This window comes from Pseudorca crassidens, chromosome 14 (assembly GCF_039906515.1).
Source record: "Pseudorca crassidens isolate mPseCra1 chromosome 14, mPseCra1.hap1, whole genome shotgun sequence".
In the NCBI taxonomy this organism is placed as follows: domain Eukaryota; kingdom Metazoa; phylum Chordata; class Mammalia; order Artiodactyla; family Delphinidae; genus Pseudorca; species Pseudorca crassidens.
This window is the reverse complement of record NC_090309.1, coordinates 62304204-62331257: the sequence shown is the minus strand read 5'-3', so window position 1 is coordinate 62331257 and position 27054 is coordinate 62304204. Positions and strand designations below refer to the sequence as shown.

General features: G+C 45.4%; 1 protein-coding gene across 3 annotated transcripts; it reads right to left on the bottom strand.

Annotated features, from left to right (window-relative positions):
* Positions 1 to 1291: 1291 nt before the first annotated feature.
* Positions 1292 to 26246, bottom strand: CDC42EP3 (CDC42 effector protein 3). Of its 3 annotated transcripts, none has more exons than XM_067703237.1 (2): positions 25375 to 26246; positions 1292 to 4223 (listed from the first exon to the last, which is right to left on the bottom strand). In XM_067703237.1, the coding sequence occupies exon 2, from the start codon at positions 3985 to 3987 to the stop codon at positions 3223 to 3225; it is 765 nt and encodes a 254-aa protein (XP_067559338.1). In that variant the 5' UTR covers positions 3988 to 4223; positions 25375 to 26246; the 3' UTR covers positions 1292 to 3222. The 3 variants fall into 3 exon arrangements, with proteins under 3 accessions (XP_067559338.1, XP_067559336.1, XP_067559337.1); XM_067703235.1 differs by lacking the exon at positions 25375 to 26246 and adding an exon at positions 24673 to 25013; XM_067703236.1 differs by lacking the exon at positions 25375 to 26246 and adding an exon at positions 24709 to 25013.
* Positions 26247 to 27054: the final 808 nt, after the last annotated feature.

Sequence of the window (27054 nt, the reverse complement as noted above, 5' to 3'; positions counted from 1 at the left end):
TTCTTTCCTCTGTTTTACAATATTTATCAAGTTAATTCATGGACTCATGAACTTCCTCCATGCCATGACTTCAAGTGTTTTTGTGGGGACACTTGAGAAAAAATGGTAACTTTCAGTGACATAAAAAAGGAATAGACCGTGACTCTGGAAACCTGAGTTCTCTTATGTTCAGCCAGTTTAATCATTTGTTTGTGACTCTGAGTCACTGAAATGTGATAACTAATGGCGTTACACTTACGAAGAGCTGAGTACCTTGATATTTTGATCTTTTTCAGTAGGTGATTTTAGGTAGAAATTATCTATCTTATCCTTTGTTAGGCCTCACTGCAAAGGGAAAAGACTACCCACAAGAACCTTGACTGCTACACCAAGGGTCTCTACTTATATAAATTGCATGGTCTCTTTTCTGGTTGTTGGGTCACAGGTGGCTCGCATTCTGAATTTGCAAGTAAAGTGCATCTCGGTAAATTAGGTTAAAAGTGGCAGAACGGTCACAGGCTGAGAACATCAATTCAGCTCTCAGCAGGTGCAAGCTGGAAGAGCCTTTTTGCAGGAGAAAGCTTCCACCAGCTCTGCACCTGCTCCCTAGAGAAGGAACCAAGTATTAGAAGGGCTGCCACAGGAGAAATGACTCAACAATATCGTTCGTAAGCCGGATGTGGCTGTGTCCTTTCTAACAGGGGCATGTTTGTTGCCATCTCAATTATATCTAACCTAATGGGAGGGACTGTTTGTGAAAGGGCTCAGAGGAAGTCTAATGGGTAATACCTAAAAGGATGCATTATTGCTTAGATTCTATCAAACAAACCTGATACTGGCAGAGCTGTTCTCCCTATTCACAGAGGGAGCAGAGGAAATGCACAGATGTTCCTCATCATTTCACCTAACAGTTTAATCTTTTCCTTGAGGTCATGCTGCAGATGAAGAGTAAAATGATAATATGATCAACAAAAGTTAAGATGGGGAATGTGTTGAAAGAGTCTGATTTAAAATGATGAGATACATCAGACTCTTCTTCATTCTCAAGATTTAGAAGAGGCTATTTGGAACTGTGAACTGTAAGTGGGTGTCTCGCAGAAAAAGAACACTGGAAAATTGTGGGACAGAAATACAACTGGGGAATTAAGGCAGGAACTCAGTGCTCTAAGGGAGCTTGTTGCCTCTTTCTACTTCAAGTCATCCTAACTGCGTTTCATCCACAGCTCAGATTATTTCAGCTAACCAGATGATGGAATTGCAGCATCTCCAGACATGGTGAGAATATCACTGAAACGTTTGGATGAGGCAGTCATTTCAGGGATACATTCTTTTTTTTAATATAAATTAATACATTTATTTTTGGCTGCGTTGGGTCTTCATTGCTGCGCACGGGCTTTCTCTAGTTGCGGCAAGCGGGGGCTACTCTTCGTTGTGGTGCATGGGCTTCTCATTGCGGTGGCTTCTCGTTGCAGAGCACGGGCTCTAGGCACATGGGCTTCAGTAGTTGTGGCAGGCGGGCTCAGTAGTTGTGGCTCACGGGCTCTAGAGCGCAGGCTCAGTAGTTGTGGCGCACAGGCTTAGTTGCTCCGCAGCATGTGGGATGTTCCTGGACCGGGACTCGAACCCGTGTCCCCTGCATTGGCAGGTGGATTCTTAACCACTGCACCACCAGGGAAGTCCCAGGGATATATTTCAAGGAGAAATGAAAGTTTTTGCGTGCAAGTGTTTGTCTTTGAGGGGGAAGGGGTGTTGACAACAGGATCAGAATCGGTGTGTACATTTCCTGTTCCTGTTTCCTTAACCAACATCCTCAGGGCATCTCTGTCTTCTTGGGGGCAAGGTGCTCTGCTGCCCTCCTTTTTGGCCTCCTTAATCTTGTCTGTATGGCACCTGCTGCATGGAAGCATCTATCCTGTAGGGACGGGGCTGGGGTTGCACGAGTTTGCCGTGTTAAAGTAAGGGAGGAGATTCACAGAAATGAGTTTTTGAGAAGTTGGCATCAGTGCTGACTTAAAAAAAAAAATTCTCATCTCACATGTTCATTTTTCCTAAAATTGAGGGGCCTTATTTTTTAGAATCTCAAACCTTTGGGCAATAATCAAAATTACTGAGTGGGTGGAAATCACCTCTTACCTTATTTTAAAGGCTCATGTACACTTTACAGAAGCAATTTTTCTAGCCCTGGACTTGAAGAAAATATAATTACTGTCTTATGTTTTTGTTTATTACTATAACCAAGCAAGTTGATTTTAACATTTACTCTTTATTGTGTTGTATGAAGTACCTATGTAATGCAAGTATGTACTGTACTAAAATACCCATATTTCCAAATAACATTATGTGGTGTAGCCCACAGTCTCTGCAGAAGCATTGTGAGTAACCTGTGCCTTTACACTTTACAATCCATTGTTGGCTGATGTGAAAAGTATGATAACAGATGAAGAAAAAAAAAATAAAGCTAAGTATGAATACATTTTTCCAAACATACACATACACAGCTTAGAATGGAATCCCAATGGAAAGTCAAATGACCATATTTGATGTAGTACCTATAAGATGTAGACTCTGCAATAAAGAGCCAAAGGCACATAAAAATATATTTTAACTTTAAAAATAACTTAGTTACAGTAATACTTTGCTTGTGTCTTACCAACATGTAGCTGACAGTCAAAATTTCGCAATATAGATATAATATATAGAGATATATAAGAGCTACAAGCAAATCCCCAAAACCCATAAAGTTGTTCAAATGTGAAAACAGAGAAAAGTTTTAACACTGAAGAATTTGCTATGGTGAGCCCAAACGATATAATATAGAAAAGAGTCTAGAAAAAAGGCGTGGGTGTTAAATAAATTTTGACTTCCTCTCGCTCAGAAAATGCCAGAGTACTGTAAAGGTCCTTAATGTGACTGGCACGGCCCTTCATAAGTAGTGCCAGCCCTGGCCAAGCCAGATTTCTTATGTGTCTGAAAACAAAAAATGTGAGCTGTACATCAGCAATGCCCGCCGAAAATGGGTTCTGACTCACTTCCTCTCTTTGCCAGGATAGGTTTGTTTTTTTTCCACTGTTTTTGCAAACAGGGTATACCAGGTAAAAAAATATTTTGTAGGAAAGTTATTTTAGAAAACCCATCACATGACAGCAAGTATAGCCAGCGAAGCTCTTCTCTTTGTGGTTAGTTTTGTTTTGTTCTGTTTTTTGATACCTTTTACCCCAAATGAAAAGAGCCGGCGGTGTCCTGTTACTTATTTTTATCCATGACATTCAGCACCTCATCTAGAAATGAGGGCCCAAGATCGAGCTGCAGGGAGAGGAGGGAACCCGTGAGATCAGAGAGGGACTCCTCTGATTTAGTCTTTTCCTTGACGAGCTCGCACGGGGCGGAATGGTCAAACATGTCCTCGGCCGCCCAGTCGGGATACTGTTCGGAGAGGCTGGAGGAGTGGCTGCCCCTGCCCTGGCTGGACTGGGATGCGGACCCGCTGGACCCCCACGAGACGTCCCCCTGGTGGACCGTCCCGTTCTCCAACAGGCTGCTTTCCTCCGGAGCCTTCTCCTCCATGACTGGCTCACAGCTAAGCCGGGGCAGCTTTCCCGGCCCTAAGGACTCCTGTTTGGAACTGAATGTCACCGGTGACAACAAGGGCAACATGAGTGCCTGGGACCCTCCGATGGTTGGGAGGGAGATGGCATTTTTGAGCACCGGAGAGGGCGTTTCTGTGAACATGGAGTCGGAGGTGCTGTTGGCCCGGAAGAACTCGTTATGCCCAGGGAACTGGCCCATGCGCGCTTTCTCCTGGTTTCCAGGTAGAAGCTCATAGTTGCCTTGAAGAAAGGAAATGTCTCCAAAGACATCGTGCTGGCCCTCTTTGCCAATGTGAATGGTGTGGCGGAAGTCTCCAAGGGGAGGGCTGATCATATCTGGAGACAAGATGTCCCTCAGTTTAAATTTCTTTCCTTTCTTGTTATTGGCAGCTTTCAGGTAAATTGGGGTCTTGGCTGGCATTTTGGAGTTTGAGGATGTCGATTTTGCAAAAGGGGAAAAGGGCGACTTTCTTCACAGATGTTATATGTTTCCCAATATCCTTTTTGATAGGAACTGTCACATCATTTTTCTCAAGTAGCTCAGAAGTGGCTCTGAAATGAGATGGAGGTCTAAGAGGCCTTCCTGGACTTACAGCCAAGCAGGGCTTTCTGGAGAGCCGGTTACATCCGCCAGTCCCTTCCACAGCATGGAGAAACCTGGAAGAGAAACCAAAGCAGGTTATAATTAGCTGACCCTTCAGGGATCACTTGGGCTTGACTTTTTCACTTTTTCAAGAGCCTGTAAATAATGGCAGGACCAGTTCCCATCTGAAGCCAAACTTTATTTTGTTTCTCTCCATTAAGCAGGATAAAAACTTTGATCTTAACAAGGGTCCACTAATCTTAGTCTTACTTCAGGGGAAAAAAGAAAAAAGGGAGATAAAGAGAGATTAAAAAACCCAAACATATGACATCAGCACTTTTTAAACATGGTCATGGACACAATTTTCTGGATACGTCTGAGATTTTAGTCCTTTTCCTCTGTTATAAGAACTGCTCTCAGCACATGAGCAGAGTGATTTCAGCTCCTTAGACACAACTGAATTTGTTTTAAAATATATATTCTCTCTTGCATTGGCGTTCACACTAGCAAGACGAAGAATATTTTGTTGTTGATTGACTTCTTTATATAAATAAAAATGCAATACAATGAAGTCCTATAAGGAAAGGAACTGGAAATATCATTTACTAAGTGACAGTGAAGCTAGTATCCAACAAAATCTCAGTGAAAATGCATTCTTACAGTTGAGACAACTGAGATTCGGAAGTCAAAAAAAAGGAACACCCTTTCTCAGTAACATAAAGCCATTATGGAAGTTGGAGCTGGAATCAAGTTGTGGCAGAGAGAACGGGGCTGTCAAAAATTTCAGGATTTTAACCTAAATGGGAAAAGAATTTGAAGAAGAATAGATACATATATATGTATAACTGAATCACTTTGCTGTACACCTGAAACTAACACAACATTGTTTATCAACTATACTCCAATATAAAATAAAATAAAAAGATTGTGAAAAGCAAAAAATAAATTCAGGATTTGGCGACATTCTGAAATGGAAGGAAAAGAAAAAAACTGCTTCTTTTTCAAAGAGAAAAGTGTGATCATACATAATAGGTTGGGTCTTCACTTGAGAATACTTTAGAAACATTTGCTGATAAGCTTGTATCCTTTCCCTGTGGTAGGCAGGGTTCCAAGTAAGTGGCCGCCTGGTGTTAATGCCTTTGTGGGTAGAACCTGCGAGTTGCTTCTAAACAAGGTGATGAGATGTCACAGCCCTGATTAGGTTACATTATAAAAGATTCCGTCTTAGCAGACTGGAGGGAGGCTCCCTTTACTGGTTTTGAAAAAGTAAGCCACTGAGAGAGGGCATATGGAAATGAATTCTGCCAGCAACCTGGGGGAACTTGGAGGTGGATCTTTTCCCAGTTGAGCCTCCGATGAGACCATAACTCCGACCCCTAGTTTACAGCCTGATGAGACTATGCATCTAAGCCCTGCCTGGACCTCTGACCTGCAGACACTGTGAGACAGAACACAGGTAGGGCTGTAAGCCACTATGTTTGTAATTTGTTACCCACGTAGAAAGCTAACACACTCTCCCTGCACATGCTATATGACACAATTAGAAGTGATGGGCTACAAGAAGGTTTGGGGCTCTCGTTTTACAGATGAGAACCTCTTCATCTCTTGAAAATAATCCTCCAACTCTTCAGTCACATCAGCTGACATGGAGAAGCTAAACCCTTCGCCACTGTGGGAATTCCTAAAATGGCTCTGCTGTGACCTCTCCCATTGGGCTCTCCTCCCCCTGGCCGCAGAGCAAATAAATAAGTAAATACTCCGAGGGCTGGGTTAGATGGTGGCTTGAGAGCCACATTTGCTTTGTAGCAGCTGGAGGCCATCTATATCTGCCCCATATTTTTTTCCTTTCAGCAACAGTTTTAAATTCATTTGCCTGTGGCAGATGGTGAGGACTCTGCTCCAGCCAGGTAACAAGTAGCTCTGTTTGGGAAGTGGCAGGCACCCAGGCCTAAGGAGGCAGAGAAGGATGAGCTGGAGAGACCACCCCTACCCTGGCTCTGGGAATGGGGAGGAGGCCAAGGTGGCATGAGGGTTTGCACCCAGTGCAGGCTACCCTGGAAGTTGCCAGATACGACCACACACTCCCCGGAGGTGCCTGGTGGGTTGGCCTTCCCACTTCAGATTAGGAAGGCACAGAGATACCATGTTACTAAAAGAGATGCTTGATACCAAGTGAGTAGATGGGGAACCCTAGCATGGGAAGACATGCTTGTGAGTCTGACATTCTCATAGTTTTAACTCTAATTTGGGTCTTGTAATAGTAACAGAAGTGGAAGCCCTGGGTCTTCGTGCTAAAACATCAATGTCCTTCCCCTCTAAGTGCACAACAGCCCAGGGCCCCTGCCACCCAGGGTGCCTGGTGTCGCCTCCCTGCCCCTCTAGGCACAGTATGATGACCACCTGCAGAAGCAGCTAGGGCGCTGGACCTGCAGAAGGTGGGGGGCAGCCCCGAAGAACAGCTGCCCACTGGAGCTGTGTCCTCAGTGCACAAGGCCAGGAGGGCAGCTGCCATGGAAAGATACAGTGTGTCCACTGCAACTCCAAGGCATGTGAGGGCTGCATGTGGTCAGCTGGTGGAGCCAGGGTTATGCAAGGCCAGAACCAAGGCATGGCATTCATTTCAGATTCTTTAGAAAAACAAAAATAGCACGAAGATGCAGCTAGAGTGCTTCTCTGCTCCTCTGACTGGATCACTCACATTCACCCTTTACCTGTACAGCAACTGGGGATATTGGGGAGCAAAAGTGAGGAGAAAAGGTAGAGGGTATGCCTGCTACACTTGGAAGGCCCAGTCCTCAGTCCCTGCCTGGCCACAGCCATGGCCATGGGCCCTGCAGGCCCCTCAGCAGAGGCTTGCTCGACCTGGTAGAAGCTGGGTTTTATGTCAGTGGAGTGGATGCAAAGGTGGGAGACAAGCAACAAAAAAACAAAGAAAAAAGTAAGAAAAGGGTTGGTGAGCAGAGGCTAGATAAGCTGCAGGCAGTAGATTATCAGGAGTGGGAAAAGAAAGGAGATACCTTAAAAGGCATTTTTCTTTCTTTCTACAAATATTTACATAGTATTTACTGCATGACAGGGATGGAGGCTTCTAGGACTTTGGAAACAGTAATTTGTATTGAATTTCTATTGTGTGCCAGGGCTAGGAGCCCTCCAATTCATTGGAAGTTAAGGGAATTTGGTGCAAAAATGTCAGTTTTACAACTTTAGACAAGTTGATGTTTGTGACATGGTGCTGGGAAAATATCTGAGAGCTCTGACCCATCCATCTATCTTATCTGTTATCTTTCCTCCTCCAGCTCAGGGGCAACCATGCTTGATCCTGGGAGAGACAATCCAATACCCTGACTGCTTCCTCCCCTCCTTTCTGCTTTCTGAATGTTCTGGGCTCCTTGGCTTATCAGTCAGTGGACAGCCATGCCCCAGGCTGACTGCTCAACAACTTCTATGCTGTTGCTAAAGCAGGAAACTGCAGGGTGGTTTCTTCACTGGGAACAAAGTGCCTGGTCCTGGAGAGGGTATGTGTGCATCTCATGGGAACCACCAACGTGTCATATGACAAGAAATGTTTATTGAGAACGCCTCTATGTGCTAGGCACTGTTCCAACCTTTGGTGTGTTCTAGCTCACTCACAAGAACACATGTTAACACCCCCATTTTACTGACGAAGCATCAAGGCACAGGCTTTGCCAAGGCCACACAGCTACTAGGCACTAAGCCAAGTGGCTGGGCATGGGCTCCAGACATGGGGGTCTTGCCATTTAAGGAGCACACTCCCTGGGAAGTCAGTCAGCTCCCAAATGATGAAGGGGGTTCCTTCCAAAGCCTCTTTAAGATACAAATATGTGATAACACGATGGGCTGATAAGAGTAGGGAAGCATGCACAGGTCTAACCTCAGTGGAATGCAGTATCTATGAAAACTACAAATCACATTCCTTAGGCCCCGGAATTCCACTTACAGAGATTTATCCAATTTACATATACGGGAAATAAGGAAATAATACATATACAGTGTTGTCGGTCCAGCATAGTTTATAACAGCCAAGAGTTGGAAACAACTGAGAATTCCCTGGTAGTCCAGTGGTTAGGACATGGAGCTTTCACTGCTAGGGGCCCGGGTTCAATCCCTGGTCGGGGAACTAAGATTCCACAAGCTATGCGGTGCGGCCAAAAAAAAAAAAAAAAATTGGAAACAACCTAATTGTCCACCTTTAGAGGACTGTTTATACAAATTAAGGTGCATCTGTACAAATGAATATTACACAGGCCTAGAAAAGGATGAAGCAGCTCTTTATATGCTGATATAGAAAGAACTTCAAAGACCTATATCTTCAAAGGAAAAAAAAGAGAGGTGCAAAAGTGTGTAGATAACATCTGTACGGGCTTGTATGTAGATAAGCTTTCTCTGGAAGCATACACAGGAAATAATGGTGAGGTGCCCACGGGGAGAGGAAGTAGATGGAAGGGGCTAAGGGTGGAAGAGAAACTTTTCACTGTACATCCTTTCATGATTTTGGATTTCTGAACTACGTGCATGAATTAGCTATTTAAAAAAAATAAGTACGAGGGTTGTTTCGGGCTCAGATTGCACTTTCCTGCAGAGACAATTTTATACGTAGGTCCTAAAAAGTCTACCGAACCCATAAGTCACTGATCATAATGCAAAAAATATTATGGGAAAGTGAGTTCAAAAGCCAAAATCTTAAGGCAGAAGGCCTCACGAGAGGGCTGAGCCTCATCTCACCTGAGCTTGTCAAAGGGACAGATCATTCCTTTCTGTGGTGATCAGGCCTTCACCAAAGAGGCTCCACTAGTCTGTATTTGTAGGATGGAAAAGGTCTCAGAAGAGGTTTTTCGTCAGAAGGAAATGAGAAGAGGGAAGAGCCCCAGGATGCTGGGGAAGGTGTGGGTGGCAGGGTACCCATGTGGAGGGAAGCACAGGCAGGTGGAGGTACTGGGGCTCAGGGGTATAGCTCCTTCTCTGAGAGGTGGTGGTGATGCAGATGAGCAGCATTTTATGATGGAATGGTCCTAAAGGCCACAACACGAAATCCCGTCCCTCCTCACCATTTTCTGAAAAGGAGACTTGGGCTCCTGGAGGCTGCTGGTGGCTGACCCACGTAGTAGCAGACAGAGCAAGGGATGAATCAGAGGGAGAGCCTGAGTCAGGTGGACACCCAGTAGGAGGAAGCGGGAGAAGAAGACAGGAAGAGCTAAACCAAAAGGGCTTACAGGCCTGACTAGAACTGGAGAGCCAGCCCTCCTGGGTGTTCCAAGATCCAAATGAAGAGCATTTCCAGCCTTTGCGTATCGGTCAGGACTCTACCACCATCAACAACTCTCCACACTTGGGACTCTCCTGCTCTCCAGCTTTCCTACATTGCCATCATTCCTCCACTCCCACCGTCTTGGAAAGAGGAAGGAAGAAAGGGAGGAAGGGATGAAGGTCTGGAGGGAGAAAGGAAAGAAAGAAAGAAAAAGAGAGAGAAAAAGAAACCATCCTATGTGTAGACCTTTCTCAAAACGCTGCCCTTGACCCTGAAATCTGAACTCTCCAAGATTGCTGATTCCGTTCTCCGGAAGTTCTTAGATCACTGTTTGCTCCTTTTCCCCCGCTTAGATGACATTTGAGGTAATATTCATCTTGGAAATTATAGATTCCTCTGAAAACAAAGGTTCCAGCTCCTGGGCACTGGAGAGGAGAGATTGGCCAACAAAAGGGTTCAACTCCCCAGTCAGTCGCCTGTCACCGTCTATCAAGTTTAGAGAGGATGTCCGGCAGATGTGTGGGCGAGAAGTCCAGCTGCAAAGGCACAGACCCCCACTCACAGGAACTTGTGAGAAGCTCAAGGGTTCCAAGACACAAAAGGACTCAGGAGGAAGTTGAAAGCATGGTTTTGATAAGAAAGGCAGTGTCAGGTGGTCATTCCTGTACCAGGCCAGACAATTCCAGTTTCTTACATGTGACTGATTTAAGCATAAGTGACAGTGCTAATGAGAAATCAACACAGAAATAATAATTCAATGAAGAAAAAAACTGAAGTGGCCACCCTTCCCTTCATTTCCTTATCATCCTTTTGGTAAAGAGAATGATGCTGAAAAGACCAAAACAGGGCAGCAGCCAGGAGGTGGGGGAGAAAAGCAAAGGGTTATGAAAAAGTCACACACTCAAAAATCAGTCCCTGGATGACCAGAGTTGACAGTACTGGCAACTCACAGGGCTCTGAAAAGAACAAAGGGGTTGAGATTTTTAAAAATTCCATTTATTTTAAGAAAGGAATGTTTGGTTTGTCTACTAATTGTTTTTAGATTAATTCTTAGGGGACAGAGAGGATAAAAAGGTTCTTGCATCCTGCACAATAGGTTGCAATGTTAATCTAAAACACGCATGCATAAAAACAGGGCAGGTGGGGGGGAGGCATGTGTGTGTGTGGCTGTCCTGGGGGACCTGTGGGCCTTTTCCTTTCTTCAGCTTGCAGGAAGTGAGTCTGCACTGGACTTCCCCTTTCTTGCTTAGTTGTCACGTCCTTCCAAGACCCCCTAACTTCCTATCACTTTTCACTTTGTCTCAGTGTTGAATCAGCATGCCCTTCTTCCTAGCACCCAGATGCAGCACCGCTGCACCATCTGGGCCCCAAGCAAAAATACTTGGTTATTCCTCCTTTGTGCCTGAGGCAACAGTCCCAGGGAAGGATGGTGGCATGGCCAAGAACCCGCCACCCCTTACACCCACAACCATCTCTGGGGTATTGCTCTCCGTTGCCAACATAGGGAAGTCAATTCCACTGCGATGAGCCCTGGAAAAGTGTATTTCACCCTGGGCTTCACACTTTAAAGGGATAAAGGTGACCTGGAACATGTTCCTACAGGTTCCCAGGAGTCCAACAGGGAGACAAAGGGACTCCGTCAGGACACGTGAGAAGGTGAGGCGGAGCAGCTTAAAGAAAACTCAAATACTGAGGGAAAATGAATCTTCAGGGATCTGAAGGATTCACTGAACTGTAGTGGAAAAGGGATTAACTTGTTCAGTATGAGAGGCCCTAGGGCTACAAAAGCAGAAGCTACAGGGAAACAGCTTTTGGATCCTCTAAGGGAGAACCCAGGGTTCTGGCAAGATGGAATGGGTTGCTGTGGGAACAGGGCAGTGTACCGGGCATGCATGGAGGATGTCACCGGGCAGCAGCCTTGCCCCTGAGCATCTGAGATGTGCACAGTGGGTGGGGTCTCGTCCCTATTCATTTTGAGTGTCCCACAGGGGAAAACTATCACTGCTCATTTCCTTATGGCTCCACATCACACTCACCCATAAAAAACACAGACTTTTCCTAGAAGACTTTCCATTTGAAGACAGCAGTTATTACTAATATAGGGATGACCAGACAACCTTCTGTATCAGAAATACTAAAATATTATGACGATGAGGGCACTCATGCCAATCCTTTTGCAAACCTCTGTAGGAGTGTGTCTCTGGATCAAAGTATTTTAAAATTCAAGGAGAAAATAAAATCATACTACTAGAGATCCAACATTGAACTTACATGAAAATCTAAGACAGAAATAAATGTAACCAGAGAATACCCTGGTAAATGGCATCCTGAAAGGATGCTTTTCATATTTTTAGTCTGTTTTACTCCACCCACGAGAAGATAAAAAGATGCCTTTTCTATTTTTAGATTCTTATCCTCTCCCCATATTATCTGAACTGAGGACATAGCTATATGCTGCAAGGCTATAAAACGCCATTAGCTTAGTTCCCAGCCGCCTGGCTGTCATGCAGATGAACTTATAGCCAGACTGAGCGGACTATTTTATAGACCCACTCAAAGTCTATGCTACATCTCAACCCGCAGTTATTTATAAAGGGACTTCTCGTTTATGATTCAGCTACAGCTTGTATTTATTTTTCTTTTACAACCCTGATTATATAGAGACCCACAAATACCATATGGGAGACTCACTGCTAATGTGCATACACTTCTCACATTTATAGGATCTAATTGTACTGTTTGAAAGGGTCTTTAGAAGCAAAATTGGAAGACAGAGCATACACCTCAAAGTACCAACCCTGCACTTTTGTTGAAGAGAGGCCATTTCAACCTTTCTCCCTATTAAAATGAGTTATTGAGGAGGACTCAAGACGGATGTGGAGCCCTGGCAGTTATAACGAGGCAGGAGAAGGGCCTGGCTCATTTACCATGACGAGTTTTACAAGGGACTCAGCCTCAGGGCTGGGCAGAAGGACCAAGGCAGAGGCACTAGCTGGTGGATATGAATCAAATAAGACCATTCCTGTGAACTGCTCCCATGCTTCTAGAACTAATGGATCTGACCTGGTTTGTGAAGCTGCAAGGACAATATCAATACAGGATGAGAATCTCACCCTGAAGTTGTCAGCAACATTCAGCCGGGAATTGGCTCAAATCTGAAAACTCAGCTCAAATCAAATAACTTGTAAAGTTGCTTAGCTGCTCACCAAAAAAATAAAAAGAAAAAAAACCCTAATATTTAAGTCAGTAACTATTCTATGAAAACTCCAACTATGGCAATAGGAATATCAAGTGATCCAAACAGGTTTGACAGGTGTCCAGAAATTCAGACTATGGTCACTTGACTCATACTACATATGGTATGGTGTACTTCGTCCTTTGTCTTCAGAGCACATGTAATTTAGGTCTCTTGACTACTCTTCCTTCCCTAACAGGATGAAGGGACAGATAGGGATTTCCATGCCATCCTCCCATCCTGCTAGGGCCCTTGACAATCGTCCACACTCGTTGCAGGGGCTCCTCTGCATCACACCAACACTGGGTATGTTTGGAACCTGGCAGTGGCCAGTGCATTCTCTACCTACTTCCACGGCAAACCCCACTGTGTTATAAACATGGAGGAGCCAGGATTTCAGCTATGGCTGGACTCCACAGTCTGTGCTTTTAACCACTGCTGATTTGATAACTAAAGTGACTGCCGTGGAAGTGGGTTGAGAATGGGAGTGTCTATTCCAGGCTATCTGTCCTGAAGTCTGACAGCACCAAGAGGAAATGATACACTATGATCTCAACATCAGTGAGAGGCAGAGATGATAACCTGACCTTGTCATTAACTAAGAATGAATAAAATGGTCCCAGATACCAGCCTTTCCAACTCACTAGGAATTTTCAGTATTTTTGCCCTTGTCAAAGAATCTCAAAAGGGATTTGACTTCATGTGAAATAAAAGCCATGAGATTAAAATTTTGAGGTAATAAAAGCCCCTGAGTTTCAAGGAGAAAAAAAAATATCCTGTTCTTAGAAAAAAGCGTTAAGTGCTGGTAATTATTTTCCCAGAGGAAACACGTGCATCGTGGCCATGCATTGGGGCGCCTTGTACACCCACAAGGCTTTCGCCGGGACAATGGCTCCGTTCCCTTGCTATTGACACGTGACTTCCCTCCTGACTTTCTGAAACTAAGAAACCTGTGTTCCTTACGTGAATTGTCCTCCCACCTCTTTACCATCAACCATTATTCATAACATCCTCCAAGACCTGCTTCAGTCACTTCCTTCCTGGAGAAATTCTTAAACTCACCTCACGCAATCCAGGCTCATTACTGCCTTGCTTGGAGGTTTTCTTAGGGCTCCTAAAGAGCTTATATTTGTTTTCTTTCCTGTTCTCTTGTGATTTTGGGTCTGATATCTTCTGGTAGGTAGTAAGCTCAATAAGAATAAGGTAGGCAAAGGTGCTATAAAAAAGGAGCCGCTGTTGTTAACAGTCTCTTCTTTATGCTGGATCACTTACAGAGCCTCCTCTTGGGCTGCAAACACAAGAGGCCCTTAAATTTTATTGAATAAGCCCTTTTAGTTTTCCCTATGCCCATCCCTTAGATCAAGGGTCTGCAAATTATGGTAGGTGGGTCAAATCCAACCCTGTGTCTGTTTTTGTAAATAAAGTTTTATTGGAACACACCAGTGCTCATTTTTTAATGTACTACCTTCAGCTCAGTAGTTCTCAACTGAGGGTGATTCTGTCCCATCCCCCCCACCCCCACCCCCGCAGGTGACATTTGGCAATGTCTAGACATATTTTTGATTCTCATGACTGGGGGTGGTGGCATCTACTGGCATCTAGTAGACAGAGGTCAGAGGCACAGCTAAATGAACATTCTATGACGCACAGGACACTGCCCCCACAACAAAGAATTTTCCGGCCCCCGTTCCCTGTAGTGCTGAGGGCTGGAAACTGGTAGAGCTGCTTTCAAATGACAAGGTCAGAGTTGAGTCGCTGTGATAGGCTATATGTGGCCATCGAAACCTAAAACACTAAACTGACGCTTTATGGGAAAAGTTTGAACCTCTGCCTTAGACGTTGGCATTTTCACGGGGTTGGATGGTGGTTGTCCATGGCCCAGCCCTTAACAATCTTCCAGCAATCACACCCCTGTCCTTGGCCTCAACTACCTCTAATGCTAACTTCCAAATCTGTGTCTTCAGCCCGTACATACCTTAGTCTAGACCAGTGCTACTCAAAGTGGATCTATGGACTAGGCCAGTCCATGATGAGATAAGGAAAGAAATTGAAAGTAAGCTTCTAGAAACTTTATGACATAATCAAGCATGCGGATCTGTGGATTTTTCTTATTGGTCAGACTGTTGGCAAGTTTGGGAGCTGTGTATGATCAGGTCTGAGTGGAAACTGGGTGTGGTCCAAGCAGCTACTCATTGTGCCAGGTATCCTATACAATCCATTGGAAATTGAAACAAAGAAACAAAACACTAAAAAACACTGGTCCTTCACAGAAAGAAGCACTGGACTTTTCTCCCCTAGTCTTTCATTCCTTTCTCTGTTGCTTCCTTCAGGTACTTCCCGTTCAGCTTACCCCTGATGGAATTTGCCATCTTTCCTCCTCTTGCCAGCCCTCAGCATAGGCCTCCTGTACTTTTCCCTCTCAGTAAATGGCAGGAAGTCACCCAAATCCAAAACCCAGCTGTCACCCCCGACTCCTCGCCCTGCCTCATTCTCCACATCAAGTCCTATTACTTGTCTCCTCTTGTCCATCCTACTGCCTCATGCCTCAGCCTCACTTGTAGCTTTCACGATCTCTTGCACAAGGGCATTTGCCTTCCCACCTGTCTCCTTGCCTTCAACCTCATCTTCCACTTTATGTTTCAGTCTCTATCAGAATGTACCATCTAGAATGCTCCCTTAACCTTGAGTGGCAGGCCCACCCTTACAGCCTGGAGATAAGATAGCCTGTGAGGCCCACTTTAGCAATCAGGGTCTCGCCCAACCCTGCAGCTACATGTCCAGCCAGTCCTCAAGGCCTATACTACCCTTTTATACCTCAAACCCACCAACTCTCACACTATACTGCAATTACTAATGTCTACTCCACTAGGCTGCCTTCTCTTGGGAACAGACTATATTTAATTCATGGCTGGTACTGAACAAATGTTTGTTAAATGAACAAATGAGAAAGTTTGAGATTGCCTTGACATCTTTCCTCTTCAACCCTGCCTGCCCTGCTGAAGATGCAATCTGAGTCTTTCTGTGACTCCTACAGGAAAATAAATTTAAAACATCATCTAACAAGGAGCTGTCATCTATTTTCTTGTGGCAAAGGGTTTCTTTCTTTTCCTTTCTCTATCCGTGCAGGGTTAGAATTTAACAGCTTATCAATGTGAGCCACAGTAATTCTACAGACTCATACAGATCGTTGAGATTAAGGCAAAAAATATTTGTTGGCATGCTATTTCAAAGGGAAAAGACTTCCATCCATGACTGCCATGTGCAAATAGAGTCTTAGAGAGACAGGCAAGACTCTAGAAAGATCTGACAATACATTTCCCGGAATGCAGACTTACAAGTTACATTTAAGCCAATCTTAAAGAATGAGGCCCAGGAGAAACAATGAGCTTGCTCGCCTGACCTCTCCTTTCAAAAGGAAATGGATTAAGGGGAAACTTGGATTATTTAGCCCAAGATATACAAGGGAACCTGCAAGAAACTGTATAATGAACATTCTACAGAAAAAGATTGTTTTAATATCAGTGTATAACTAGCACAGATCAAGTACTTAAAAAAAAAAACCCACCTATTAAATGAATGAACACATGGGCAAGCAAAACAGTAGACAGAGCTCTCACTGCTATTCTAGGCCTTAGGGGAGGAAAGAACTGGGTGAAACGTTGAGCCAGCCCTATAGGATTCTTTTACAACTCCAGACCATATGGGGGCCAGTTACCTCCTGTGTAAATGGGATAATCACCCCAAACCTGTCTATCTCTCAGGTGATTATAAGAGCTGAGTGTGAAAATCTTCATAGAGTGCTATGCAAGCACAAAGCATCTTTATCCCAAATGAAAAAGCAGAACATCTACTGAAATACAGTGCTAAGGAGGGGAACCATTCTAATTACCAAAATAACCATATCCATTTTCTCCTTAAAATGTCTCTGGCAGTCACCAATATATGATTGCAGATGGGGCTAAAATGATTTGTGTCTGCCCTGTGAACAACTGGAATTCTTACCTCCAGCTTAATTAGAGAATAATTCTGTCAGCAGGACACGGAGCTAACTTCTTTACATGTACATGTATCCTTTATCTCCAAGGGTAATTCCTCCAGCCTTGAGAACAAATGGGACTCCTTTGAGTCAGGAAAATTACAGCCAATGATTGGTCAGATGAAGAAAAATTTAAAGGCATACAGTTATTTTCTTTAAATATTTGGTGAGCTGTCAGGTGAGAGGGAATCAGTACCATTTGAAGAAAAGAATTAGGTGTGTGATTAAGGTTCAAGGAGAGGCCAGGTGGGGCTCGATGGGAAGAAGTCTAACCAACTTGAGTTAATCAGCTTAAAGAATGGGAAAGGCCCATCAAAGGAAGTTTTCCAGCTGAGCCTGAGACTGTGGTAGGAATTCCAGAGGGGAGGGAGAGCATTCCTGCACTGGGAGAGGAGTTTGGGGAGATACCCGCTAGTCTGTGTTCCTCATTTCAAGTAGCAGCCCCCGGTATGTGCACATAAGCTTCATGTGCACACAGACAGGTAATAGAATCATAGATTTGTGTTTGAGATTTATTTATACTTAATAAAGAAAACGGATGTTAGAGTTCTAGCTTCTAGGGAATTTTAAGAAAAAAAACAATGCTTTTTAGTGAAGTTAAGACTATCCTTAGAATAAAAATACTTTTTACTAGTTTATAAAATTTTCATTATCTTTTCTCATTTTCCTGATATTAAGGGTACAAAGCAATGCCAATGACTTTCTCTGAGAGCCTCAGCTTGCTCATCTGTAGAGTGGAGATAGTAACGGTATCTTCTTAGCAGGAGACGACACATACAAAGTAGAAATAGTTGCTAGTGTACAGCAAATTCAGGTTTGCTTTTGGAACTTTTATTTCCCCCCAATGTTTCTGATCTGCTGTTGGCTGAGTCTGCAGATGCAGAACCCACGGATACAGACAGCCAACTGTATAATTCCTCATTCTACGAAAAAAATGGAATTGGGAAAAAGTCACTGTTTTACTCCCCATACTGCCCCTGAGATATGTCCGGCAGTGGCACTACCTGCCCTGTCAGGTGAGCCCACAGCTTAAGGGCTTAAGAGGAATACAGAACAAAATCCACCCACGAGCGTAAACTTCTACTAAAACTTATGTAAGGCCAAAAATCAACATTAGTTTGGAAAACATTTCACTCTGAAGTCATCTGAGAGCAGGAAACGAGTTTCCAGTTCGGTGCAATGCCGTGCACAGTGGGACATGTGGCTTGAGCTGATTCATTCAGCGAGCAGCAGGCTTTGGAGAGAGCCTTCCATATGACTTCATCCAGTCCCTGGCTAGTCATTCACCTTCCACAATGTCCATTCAACAACGAACATCTAATAAGGACCTACTGAGTGCCAGGCACTATTCTAGGAACCGAGGCTACAGCAATGATGTGCTCACAGAGCCTACGTCTCAGCATGGAGACAGATGATCAGTGAGCACACCAATGATGAGTGGCTCATGCAGGCATGGCTGAGAGGTCTAGGTGAGCATTAGGAAACAACAACGCTCATCCTTCCAGCACCGGGACTGCCCAGTCTGTGCTGTAAGCGGACACACGGTACCGAGCCACCACAGTCACACCTGGGCAGGAGAAAGCTTCAATGGAGGTTGGAACAGCCCGGCCGAGAAGACTTTGAGGAAGTTCTGGTGGTGGCCTGATTTTCAGAGTACCTTGGATGATCATTATCACCAAAACCAAAGGATTGGAGGAACCTCCTTTTGAATTTGAACATTTGGTAGCCTGGGAAGGAATAATTTTACTATGGTCAGACTTAAGCTTGGGTAACTGAAAAGGATTTCTGGCTTAACAATGCTAAGAGAAGATAACACAGGTAGGACTAGATTGTCCATTTTTTCATTAAGTCCTATTGTAAAAAAGATGAATGCCAAGCTAAACTAGGTTCAGTCCCTACTCTCAAAAGAGCCAGTAGTCTAGGCAGCCACAAGGGTCAACAAATGATCATTTAAACACAATCAGTGTTAAAATAGGAGAAGGTACAAGACACTATGGAAAATGCCTCAGATACAAGGAAAAACCAAACACAAAAAAACAGAATCACAGCTGTTTAGAGCCAGGAGAGAGCTTGGAGAACTTCTACCAGCTTCCTCTGCACCCCCATCCTTCCCCTTGCACATCTTCCCAGACAGAACTTACCCAGAGATGGGCAAGGATTCACCTTGTGACATAGCTGGCCAGTCAAGGGCTTACCCCCGTCTCCTGCTGTGTTAAAAATCAATGTTACGTGTCTGAACTGCTCCTTGGCCAAAAAAAAAAAGTTAAAAAAATAAATAAAAAGGGAAAGAATTCACATATATTCTGAAATGGCAAAGCCACATTTTACCTAAAAATGACTTTGCTTGTTTAAAAAGTTGTGTGTAGCCTAAATGATTATAATGGATTTGAACAGAACGGGTCTTTTTCAACTAAACACACAGTCATCTATCATTGGCATGATGCGTCTACAAATATGACCTTCAGGTTGTCACCAGAACATGACGGATTCCCAAATGTGTAAGCTGTCTAAATAGAGGCCTGACTTTGAAGTTCTCTGCCCTCCACGTTGGCTTGGGCTGCCCTGCATGGATTTGCACTAGGTGTGTTTTTTAACACAGGGTTTTACATATTAGTATAGTAGTAAGACTGCTATGCTAATAGGTGTCACTGATCCTGGCTCACTGGATTCTAGAGCTAGAGATGATCGGAAATCATCTAGAACCAAAACCTTCATCTTAGAGATGAGAATAAGACCCCAAGAGGTCACAACCTGGGTCAGAGCTAAGACCAGAACCTATGTTTTCTGATCTCCAGTCCCTCTGTGATTGTCTCCACTTAATTCTGCATGAGTTTTATCAAATAGAATGGCGGGGTGTTTGCTAGCATCTTCTAGTGCGTTCCTGTGTCTCTGGCCCTGTACACCCTGCGGTTCTCTAAAAGGTTCTTGAGTTCCTTCAGCTCTGTAGGGCAGGCTACAGCGGGTGGTGTCTGCCTCTGGCTTGATGGTTCCCAAAGTGTTTCTTGCTAGACTAGTCCTGGCAGCTGCTCTGTGGGCAAAATGATTTGATAGACACTATCTCCGTGTGGAGATTCACTGTACCAGCGACATTCAATGCTCTGAAAAGTCCTGCAGGGAGGGACCTTCATCAGACTGGTTTCCCAAAGAATCCTCTTCTGATGCTATTCCTGTCTCAGAGTTCACATGAGGTGGTGCTGTATTAGCTAACTGCAGGTGTGTGATCTCTGTAACACTCTAACAAAGAATCAAAGGCTAGAAGATTAATGATGACTTTCTCAAATATGCAAATAAAACCCAAACCACTGAAAATCCAGGTTTTAAAAAATTTAAAATTTGAGGTTCAAGCATTCTACTATTAATTCATGACTTGATCAAGAAAATACTAATTTGAACTCATCAGCCCTTAAACTCATCAGTTTTCTTGGCTATTCAGACATAGCAAACTTTCTAATATCAATATGATTTGTATTATAAAACTGTATGCTTTAATTTAAAAGACTGCTCTTCCACCAGAGGTACTGTCAAACTCAGTCATCACTATGAGACTGGGTGAACCCGGGCACTCAAGAAGTACAATAAGGCCAAGGAAGGCATCTTTTTCTAAAGGAAAGAACATACCTGACTTGCTGTAGAACTATTTGGCTACTGATATTATTTATTCTGGTTTGTGGGATGCTGTTTTGGTTTGTAACCTTGAAAGGATGGGGGCAGGAAAAGGGGAGATTCCAAATGGAGGTGAAGAGTCCTAACGCTGTTGCCTTCGGTTTTGAGACAACTTGGGTTATTTCAAGCCAAGACATCCTTTCCAGAACCCCTGCTTCAATCTGAGCAGCCTCCCACAGCTCATCACAAACCCACAGTATCAAAGGCAGTGGAGGCCAGGCAGGCCCCTTGGGTTATCCAGGGCACCCCTCTAGGTTTCAAAGGCCTCCTTGCTCTTTCACACCAGAAGGTTATCTGGCAGGGTCTGGGGCATGTACAGAACTTAGAACTGTAATGAGGCCTGACTTCTGCCAAGGACAGAACCTTCCTGCACACCTTGCTCGTGGTTCCTGCATCTTGCTTTAGCTCCTCTTGGGGCAACATCACGAGTGCCAGGGACTGCAGGGCCAGGCACCATGGATGTGGTCACCAGTCTCAAGGAGGTGACTATCCAGATCGGTTACTGGACCCTGCAACCCCCTGACCTCTAGAACTTCAAAGTAAGGATGTGTTCCACACACTAAACTCCACTTCATGTTTGGGTCCTGATATTCCTAGTAAATCTGTTTGTTTATGGTATAAATTAAACTGCTCGGGTTACCGCTAGCAGTTTGATGCTGGATCCACTGCAGATGACTACTGGCCATACTTGTGAGTTGAACTATCTTCAATAAATAAAATAATTCACATGGTATTCCCAAAGGCTGGCAATTACTGTCATCTTCCTTTGGGCGGTGGTACTGTGAGATACAGTGTACTGCGAAATGAGTTCTCTGTCAGAGGCCAAAAACCCTTAAAAGAGTCTGATTTAATAGCTTCCCTGGCCTTCCTCCCTGTTGGTGAGGGTGGGGTATTTATTTAGCATAAGGTCAAACAGACCTGAGTTCAAACCTGATTCTGCTACTTACTTAGCTGTGTGACCATGGCCAAGTTACTAAACCTTTCTGAGCCTGTGTTCTCATCTGGAAAATAAGAACAATACTATCTACTTCAGAGAGCAGTTGTGAATATTAAATGAGACAACAAGTATTAAGCACCTAAGGAAACAACAAAAGCAATAATGAAAGCATCAACTTTTTATTGGGTCTGCTCTGGACCTGGCCTGTTCTGAGTGTGTTCTTTTTTAACTCATTTAATCCTCAGAGTAATATTATCCTCATTTTGTAACTGATAAACTGAGGTACACAGGCTAAGTAATTTGCACCAAGTCACACAAGTATTGAGTGCCAGGGCCAAGATATGAACCCAGACAGCCTGCCTCAGAGGCTCTTAACTTCAGGGTTTTTCCCCATCTCCTTAAGCAGAAGATGCTGATCTTTGTGGAAAATTAGCCAATCATTCATGCACATACTGGGTTGCTAAATTGCATATGCATGTTTAGGTATGTTCCTTACTGTGTAATTTGGGGCAAATTATGTAAGAGGTCTTTCCACACCTGTAAAATGGGGATATTAACAGTGCCTTCTTCATAGAGTGATTATTAGAAATAAATGAGTTATTCAAGGTAAAGGGCTAAGAACAGGGCTTGGCACTTAGGGCAGGCTCCATGTAGGAAGTACCTTTGACATACAAATTCACGGAACAGTGGGATATATTAGGAGAGTTCTTTGGCTTCGGTGCTTGGTAAAGATTTTGTGGCTGGCTTAATCTAGTAGTTTCAAATGACTATACTGTCCTTGCTCTCTGGCAAACATAACTGCATTTAAAAAACAGATTTAGGGGCTTCCCTGGTGGCGCAGTGGTTGAGAGTCCACCTGCCGATGCAGGGGACACGGGTTTGTGCCCCGGTCCGGAAGATCCCACATGCCACGGAGCGGCTGGGCCCGTGGGCCACGGCCGCTGAGCCTGCGCGTCCGGAGCCTGTGCTCCGCAACGGGAGAGGCCACAATAGTGAAAGGCCCGTGTACCGCAAAAAAAAAAAAAAAAATAGATTTAAGTTTTTATTCCATCAGTGAATAAACAGGTACACAGGATTCTAGTTAGAAAGAAATTAGGCCCAGCTTAAATAAAATCAGACTGAAAGCAAGAATTTTCATAATTAAAAAAAAAATCAGAGCAGTCTTCCTAGAGGTTTTTCAGGTTATGAATTGGAAGTCCACTCTCTGGATAAATGTTATGGCTACTGGGCAAAGAGCTTATGAAAAATTTATGGCCTGGTAAAAGTCTTTTGGTGATGTAGGTTAAAACAACTTTATCCCCAATGCTGTTGAACACCACGAATTTTAGAAGGGAAAAAGGGCAGCTTTTGTGAACATGTTGGACATAAAACACCACTTTAAAGGAAAAGTTGGACAGCAGGTAGGACAAACCAGCTCATGTGAACAGTTCTGCAATGATTTTTATGGCATTGTATTTATTCATATTGCACCACGTTTAAATTTACAATAAAAAGCAAAAAAATGTGCAACACTTATTACTCTGGCTGTCTTTACATGTTCCATTGAGATACAAAACAGAATTTCACTGCTCAGATCTTAAGGGAAGGGGGAGCTCATCTTATTTCATGTCTGTAGCTGCTGCCACAGTCATAGCACCATGTTCCAATCATGGAATTCATAATGTAAATCTCTTGCAGATGATAACCACTGGAAAACAGGAACTGCCATGGATCCAGAAAGGCTTCCAAATTTCTCCTCTAATGTTGTTATCTGTGAGCCCAGAGGCTGGTACTGAGTGTTTTATTCAATGAGTGATGTCTGTTGGGAAACCTACATTCTTTAAGAGACTTAATGAAGAACTCTCAACCATTCCTTGGTTCTTTGACTATTAGTCTTTATCATTAATTTCACATGTGACAATGCCAAACATTTCACAACTGCCCTAACTTATCTCTGAGTGTTTCAACCTAATCTGAAAACATACCTGTGTAGCTTATTCTTAACTGTCAGAAGAGCTCATAACAGATCTTAGCTGGTATCAAAAAGAGAGTCTCTGGAACTGTCCAGAAAAGAAGCTGCATTTCCCTGGTCGTTAGATGAAAGATCTTTTCGAAGTTAGGTTATAGGAGTCTTTTAAATTGCCTTAGGGATACCCCTGGGGCATCATCAGGGCTTCTAGGTGAGCCTTTTGTCTCCCCGTGCTTCCCTGGGAAGTCCCCAAGAAAGGCTTTCCTATTCAAATCTGCTGCTCTCCTGATTTGTGTTCTTTTTTAAAGGCAGCGCCCCCAAGAAACTCTAGGATACTACTGTGAAGCCTAAGAGCTGGCGGGTGGGGAGGAAACCTTTGTCTCCCTAAGACACTCATAAATTCCCTCCCCTTACCCAGCACCTCCCACCCCACCACCTAGCACGCATCAGCGGCGACTCCCCCAAATACACCAGGTCTGGAAAGATTCATGTTGCAATACCCTTCTGACATTCCTATTCCCGCCCTCATTTTAATTCACTCACTTTTTTTTTTTTAAACAAAATGTAATTACTTGACTGTCAGCTTGGGCTGCACTCTGGGGCTTTTACTCCTTTCAACACAGCTGCGCTCCCGGCTTTGATGCTGCTGTCCACGCAGCTTGTCCCAGCCACAGCCTGGCTCTCGGTAATGTAACATTCAAGTGCATATTTATTTTTAAACTGACCTCTCAGACTGTACAGTATAAAGGAGGTCCTGCCAAAAAATATGCTACTTTCTATTTATAAGATGAAACACATGCCTCCCGAAGTCGAGAGGGGGATGGAGTATAATAATCCATAACGAAAAAATGGCCAGATCCATTCGTCCTTACATGTCCGATACTTGTCAAGATACTTAGTTTCAAGGAGAAAGGGGAAAAAAATATTGAAAACACTTCAGTTGTTCAGAAACCACCGTACCAAAAAAAAAAAAAAAAAAAAAAAAAAATCGACTGCCAGATCTGCAGGTTGGAGCCCCAGGCACAATGCCCCTCGTCAAGTGAGGAGAGGGCACCCAGCGGGTATTGCCACCTCAGATCTGCACCGTGCACCCTGTGCAGCCCTGATGCCAATCCTCGGTGGGAGGGGAGCGGTAGCAATGTGCGGCTTGTTCTCAGATGGAAAAATGCAGTACGCGCCCAGAATGGCTGTCAATAGCTCGGAGGGTGCAGTGTAGCCGCGCAGCCTCACCCTGAAAAGTGGTGGGCACAAACAGTGGAGCTCTGCGATCTGGTCGTGCCGCTCGCACCCCTCCCAGTTTGCTTTATGTCCCCTTTGATCCGTTGGACACCAGCTGGAAGGGGATGCCCTAGGTATCCCTGCTCCCTGTGCATTTCCAAGCCTAGCCCCCCGCGCACGCCGGAAGCGGCCACGGCCGCCGGTTTGGACATACTCACACGCGCAGAGAAGAAGCCGTGGGCAGGCAGCAACTCACCAGCGGCGCCAAGGATCCCAGCCGCTGACCCCGGGGCCGGGCGCCGCAGTTCCCGAAGGCGCACGCAGTCCCTGCCAGCCACGCGCAGATCCAGCCGGGTCGGCCGGAGCGGCGCCTGCTCACAGCATTATGTGCTCGGAGACGGCGTGAAGGCGCCCAAGGCCGGAGTCTCCGAACTCTCCCCCAGCTCGGGCCCCACCGCTGCCCTCCCCGCCCTCTCGGACCGCGGCCGGGAGAGAAGGTGCAAACTAGACTGAGCGCTCCGCAGCCGTACTCCCGTACTGAACCTGCGAAGGGCGGGGCGGGGCGGGGCGGGGCGGGGCCGGCGGCTCGCGGGGCGGGTCAGGGCGGGGCGGAGGGCGGGGGCCGCAGGCAGACCCTTCTAGCCGCTGTACCTGAGCCCCGGCCCGGAGCGGGCGGACCGGGTTCACCCGCGGCCCGGCCTGCGGGCCCCCAAAAGACAATGGATTTTCATCGTTACCGCCCCAGCGCCACCCCCAGGGATGCGGCTTCCCTGCGAGAAGCTGCGTTCGGCTCCCTCGGCACAAAGAAAGGTCTCGGGACGCTCGGTTCGAAGAGGGACCCAGGGTGCTAGCTCCAGGGTGCCCGAGGACAAAGGGACTCCGCCCGCACCCCGGACACCTGTACAAAACCTTGTGCGCCCACCTCTCTTCGTCCCAACGATCCGATCTAGCCCGGCAAGGCTCCGGCGCGGCGGCCGGGGGGCCCTCGGGCAAGAGAAGCCACCTGACCGCGCCGCCCCGGCCCGGCCTTGGGCCCCCGGGCCACTCGAAGCCCCGGTTTGGGGGGGAGGGTCGTGTTCTGACAGTTTCCAGCTTGATCCCCTTGGAGCTGCCGCCAAAACCCGGAGAGTGGATTTGGCGCACTGGAGACGCCAGGGGCTGCTGGCTGAGCAGGGGCAAGCGAACAGCCGACGCTGCAGGTTTTTCCAGTCCAGGGGGAGGCGTTTCCTCTCCCGCGGGGTCCCTAAAAGAGATCTGCCTAAAGCTGGGGCAAGCGGGTGGCGGCCGCCCCCGGACGAGCGACGGGGCGCAAGTGGCGCAGTGGCTGGCCCTGGACCGTAAAATTCAGCCCTGGGCGGCACCTGCGCCCGCTGCGCGCCCAGCCCCTTCGCCCGGAGGCCGAACGTGGAGCCGGTTAATTAATTTTCTTAATCCGTCTCCGTCTCTTCCTCCTCGAGTCTTCGGCCTGGGGAATGAGTAGGCGACAGGAAACGGCGGTGTTTTCCGGTCATTAAGGTCCCAGCCCGCACGTTCGGCCTGGGGAGGGGACTGGAACCCTGGAGAGTCGGGCTCTCAGGGCCCGACCCCAGCCCCGGGACTCTCAGGTTGAACGGAAATCCTGGCACAAAGAGCGATCCTCCAGGGGACCTTGACTTTCCAGAGCGGTATCAGCTTCAGGTCATCACAGCGATGCCCCTGGGTCTGTCTGCAACCTTGAAGGATGCATATTAAGCCTATGTTGTAAACCTTGTCTGATGTTAAGGTGAAGTGAAAAGGAAACGGACACAACTGTTCTGGAAAGCAAAATACTTGGGTGGAGTGTTAAAAGCCTCAAAGAAAATAATAGTTGGCAGGTCAAATGGCCATGAAGTTGGAAGTCAAATACAAAATTCAGCTGAAGTGACGTTAGAAATATGACAAGCAAAACAGTCCATGAAGATAAGAGACCCAGCATCGTTTCTTTTCTTCAAATGACAGCTACTCCGAAGTTTCCTTTGGCAGATACCTGAATTTTACTCCAGATTCCTAAGAGTTTTACTAGGGGTTCATATTTCAAAATATATGTTCCATTTGGCACTAATGTATATATTTTATGTATGAATTTATTGAAAAATATTAAATGTTACTGGCCTACTTAGATAAAGTTATTTTATAAATATTTATGCATAGTTTTCATTGCACATAGTATTTTTATAAGTACAAATAATATGTATATATATTTATTAAATACCACATGAAAAATTCCTTTCGCACACACATTCTTTTTTTTTTTTTCCCGGTACGCGGGCCTCTCACTGTTGTGGCCTCTCCCGTTGCGGAGCACAGGCTCCAGACACGCAGGATCAGCGGCCATGGCTCACAGGCCCGGTCGCTTCGTGGCATGTGGGATCTTCCCGGACTGGGACACGAACCCGTGTCCCCTGCATCAGCAGGCGGACTCTCAACCACTGCGCCACCAGGCAAGCCCCGCACACATATTCTTTACACGTGTGTCTTGCATGTAAAAAATTTTTTTTCATTTGCTGTGTCATTAGATGCTGTTAAAAACACTTTATTTCCACATGACTAAGTAACTTGTTTTACAGCTTATGCAAATATAGAG

Bases quoted from the DNA above. Each gene is read 5' to 3' on its own strand.
- CDC42EP3 (XM_067703237.1), bottom strand. From the start codon at position 3,987: ATGCCAGCCAAGACCCCAATTTACCTGAAAGCTGCCAATAACAAGAAA.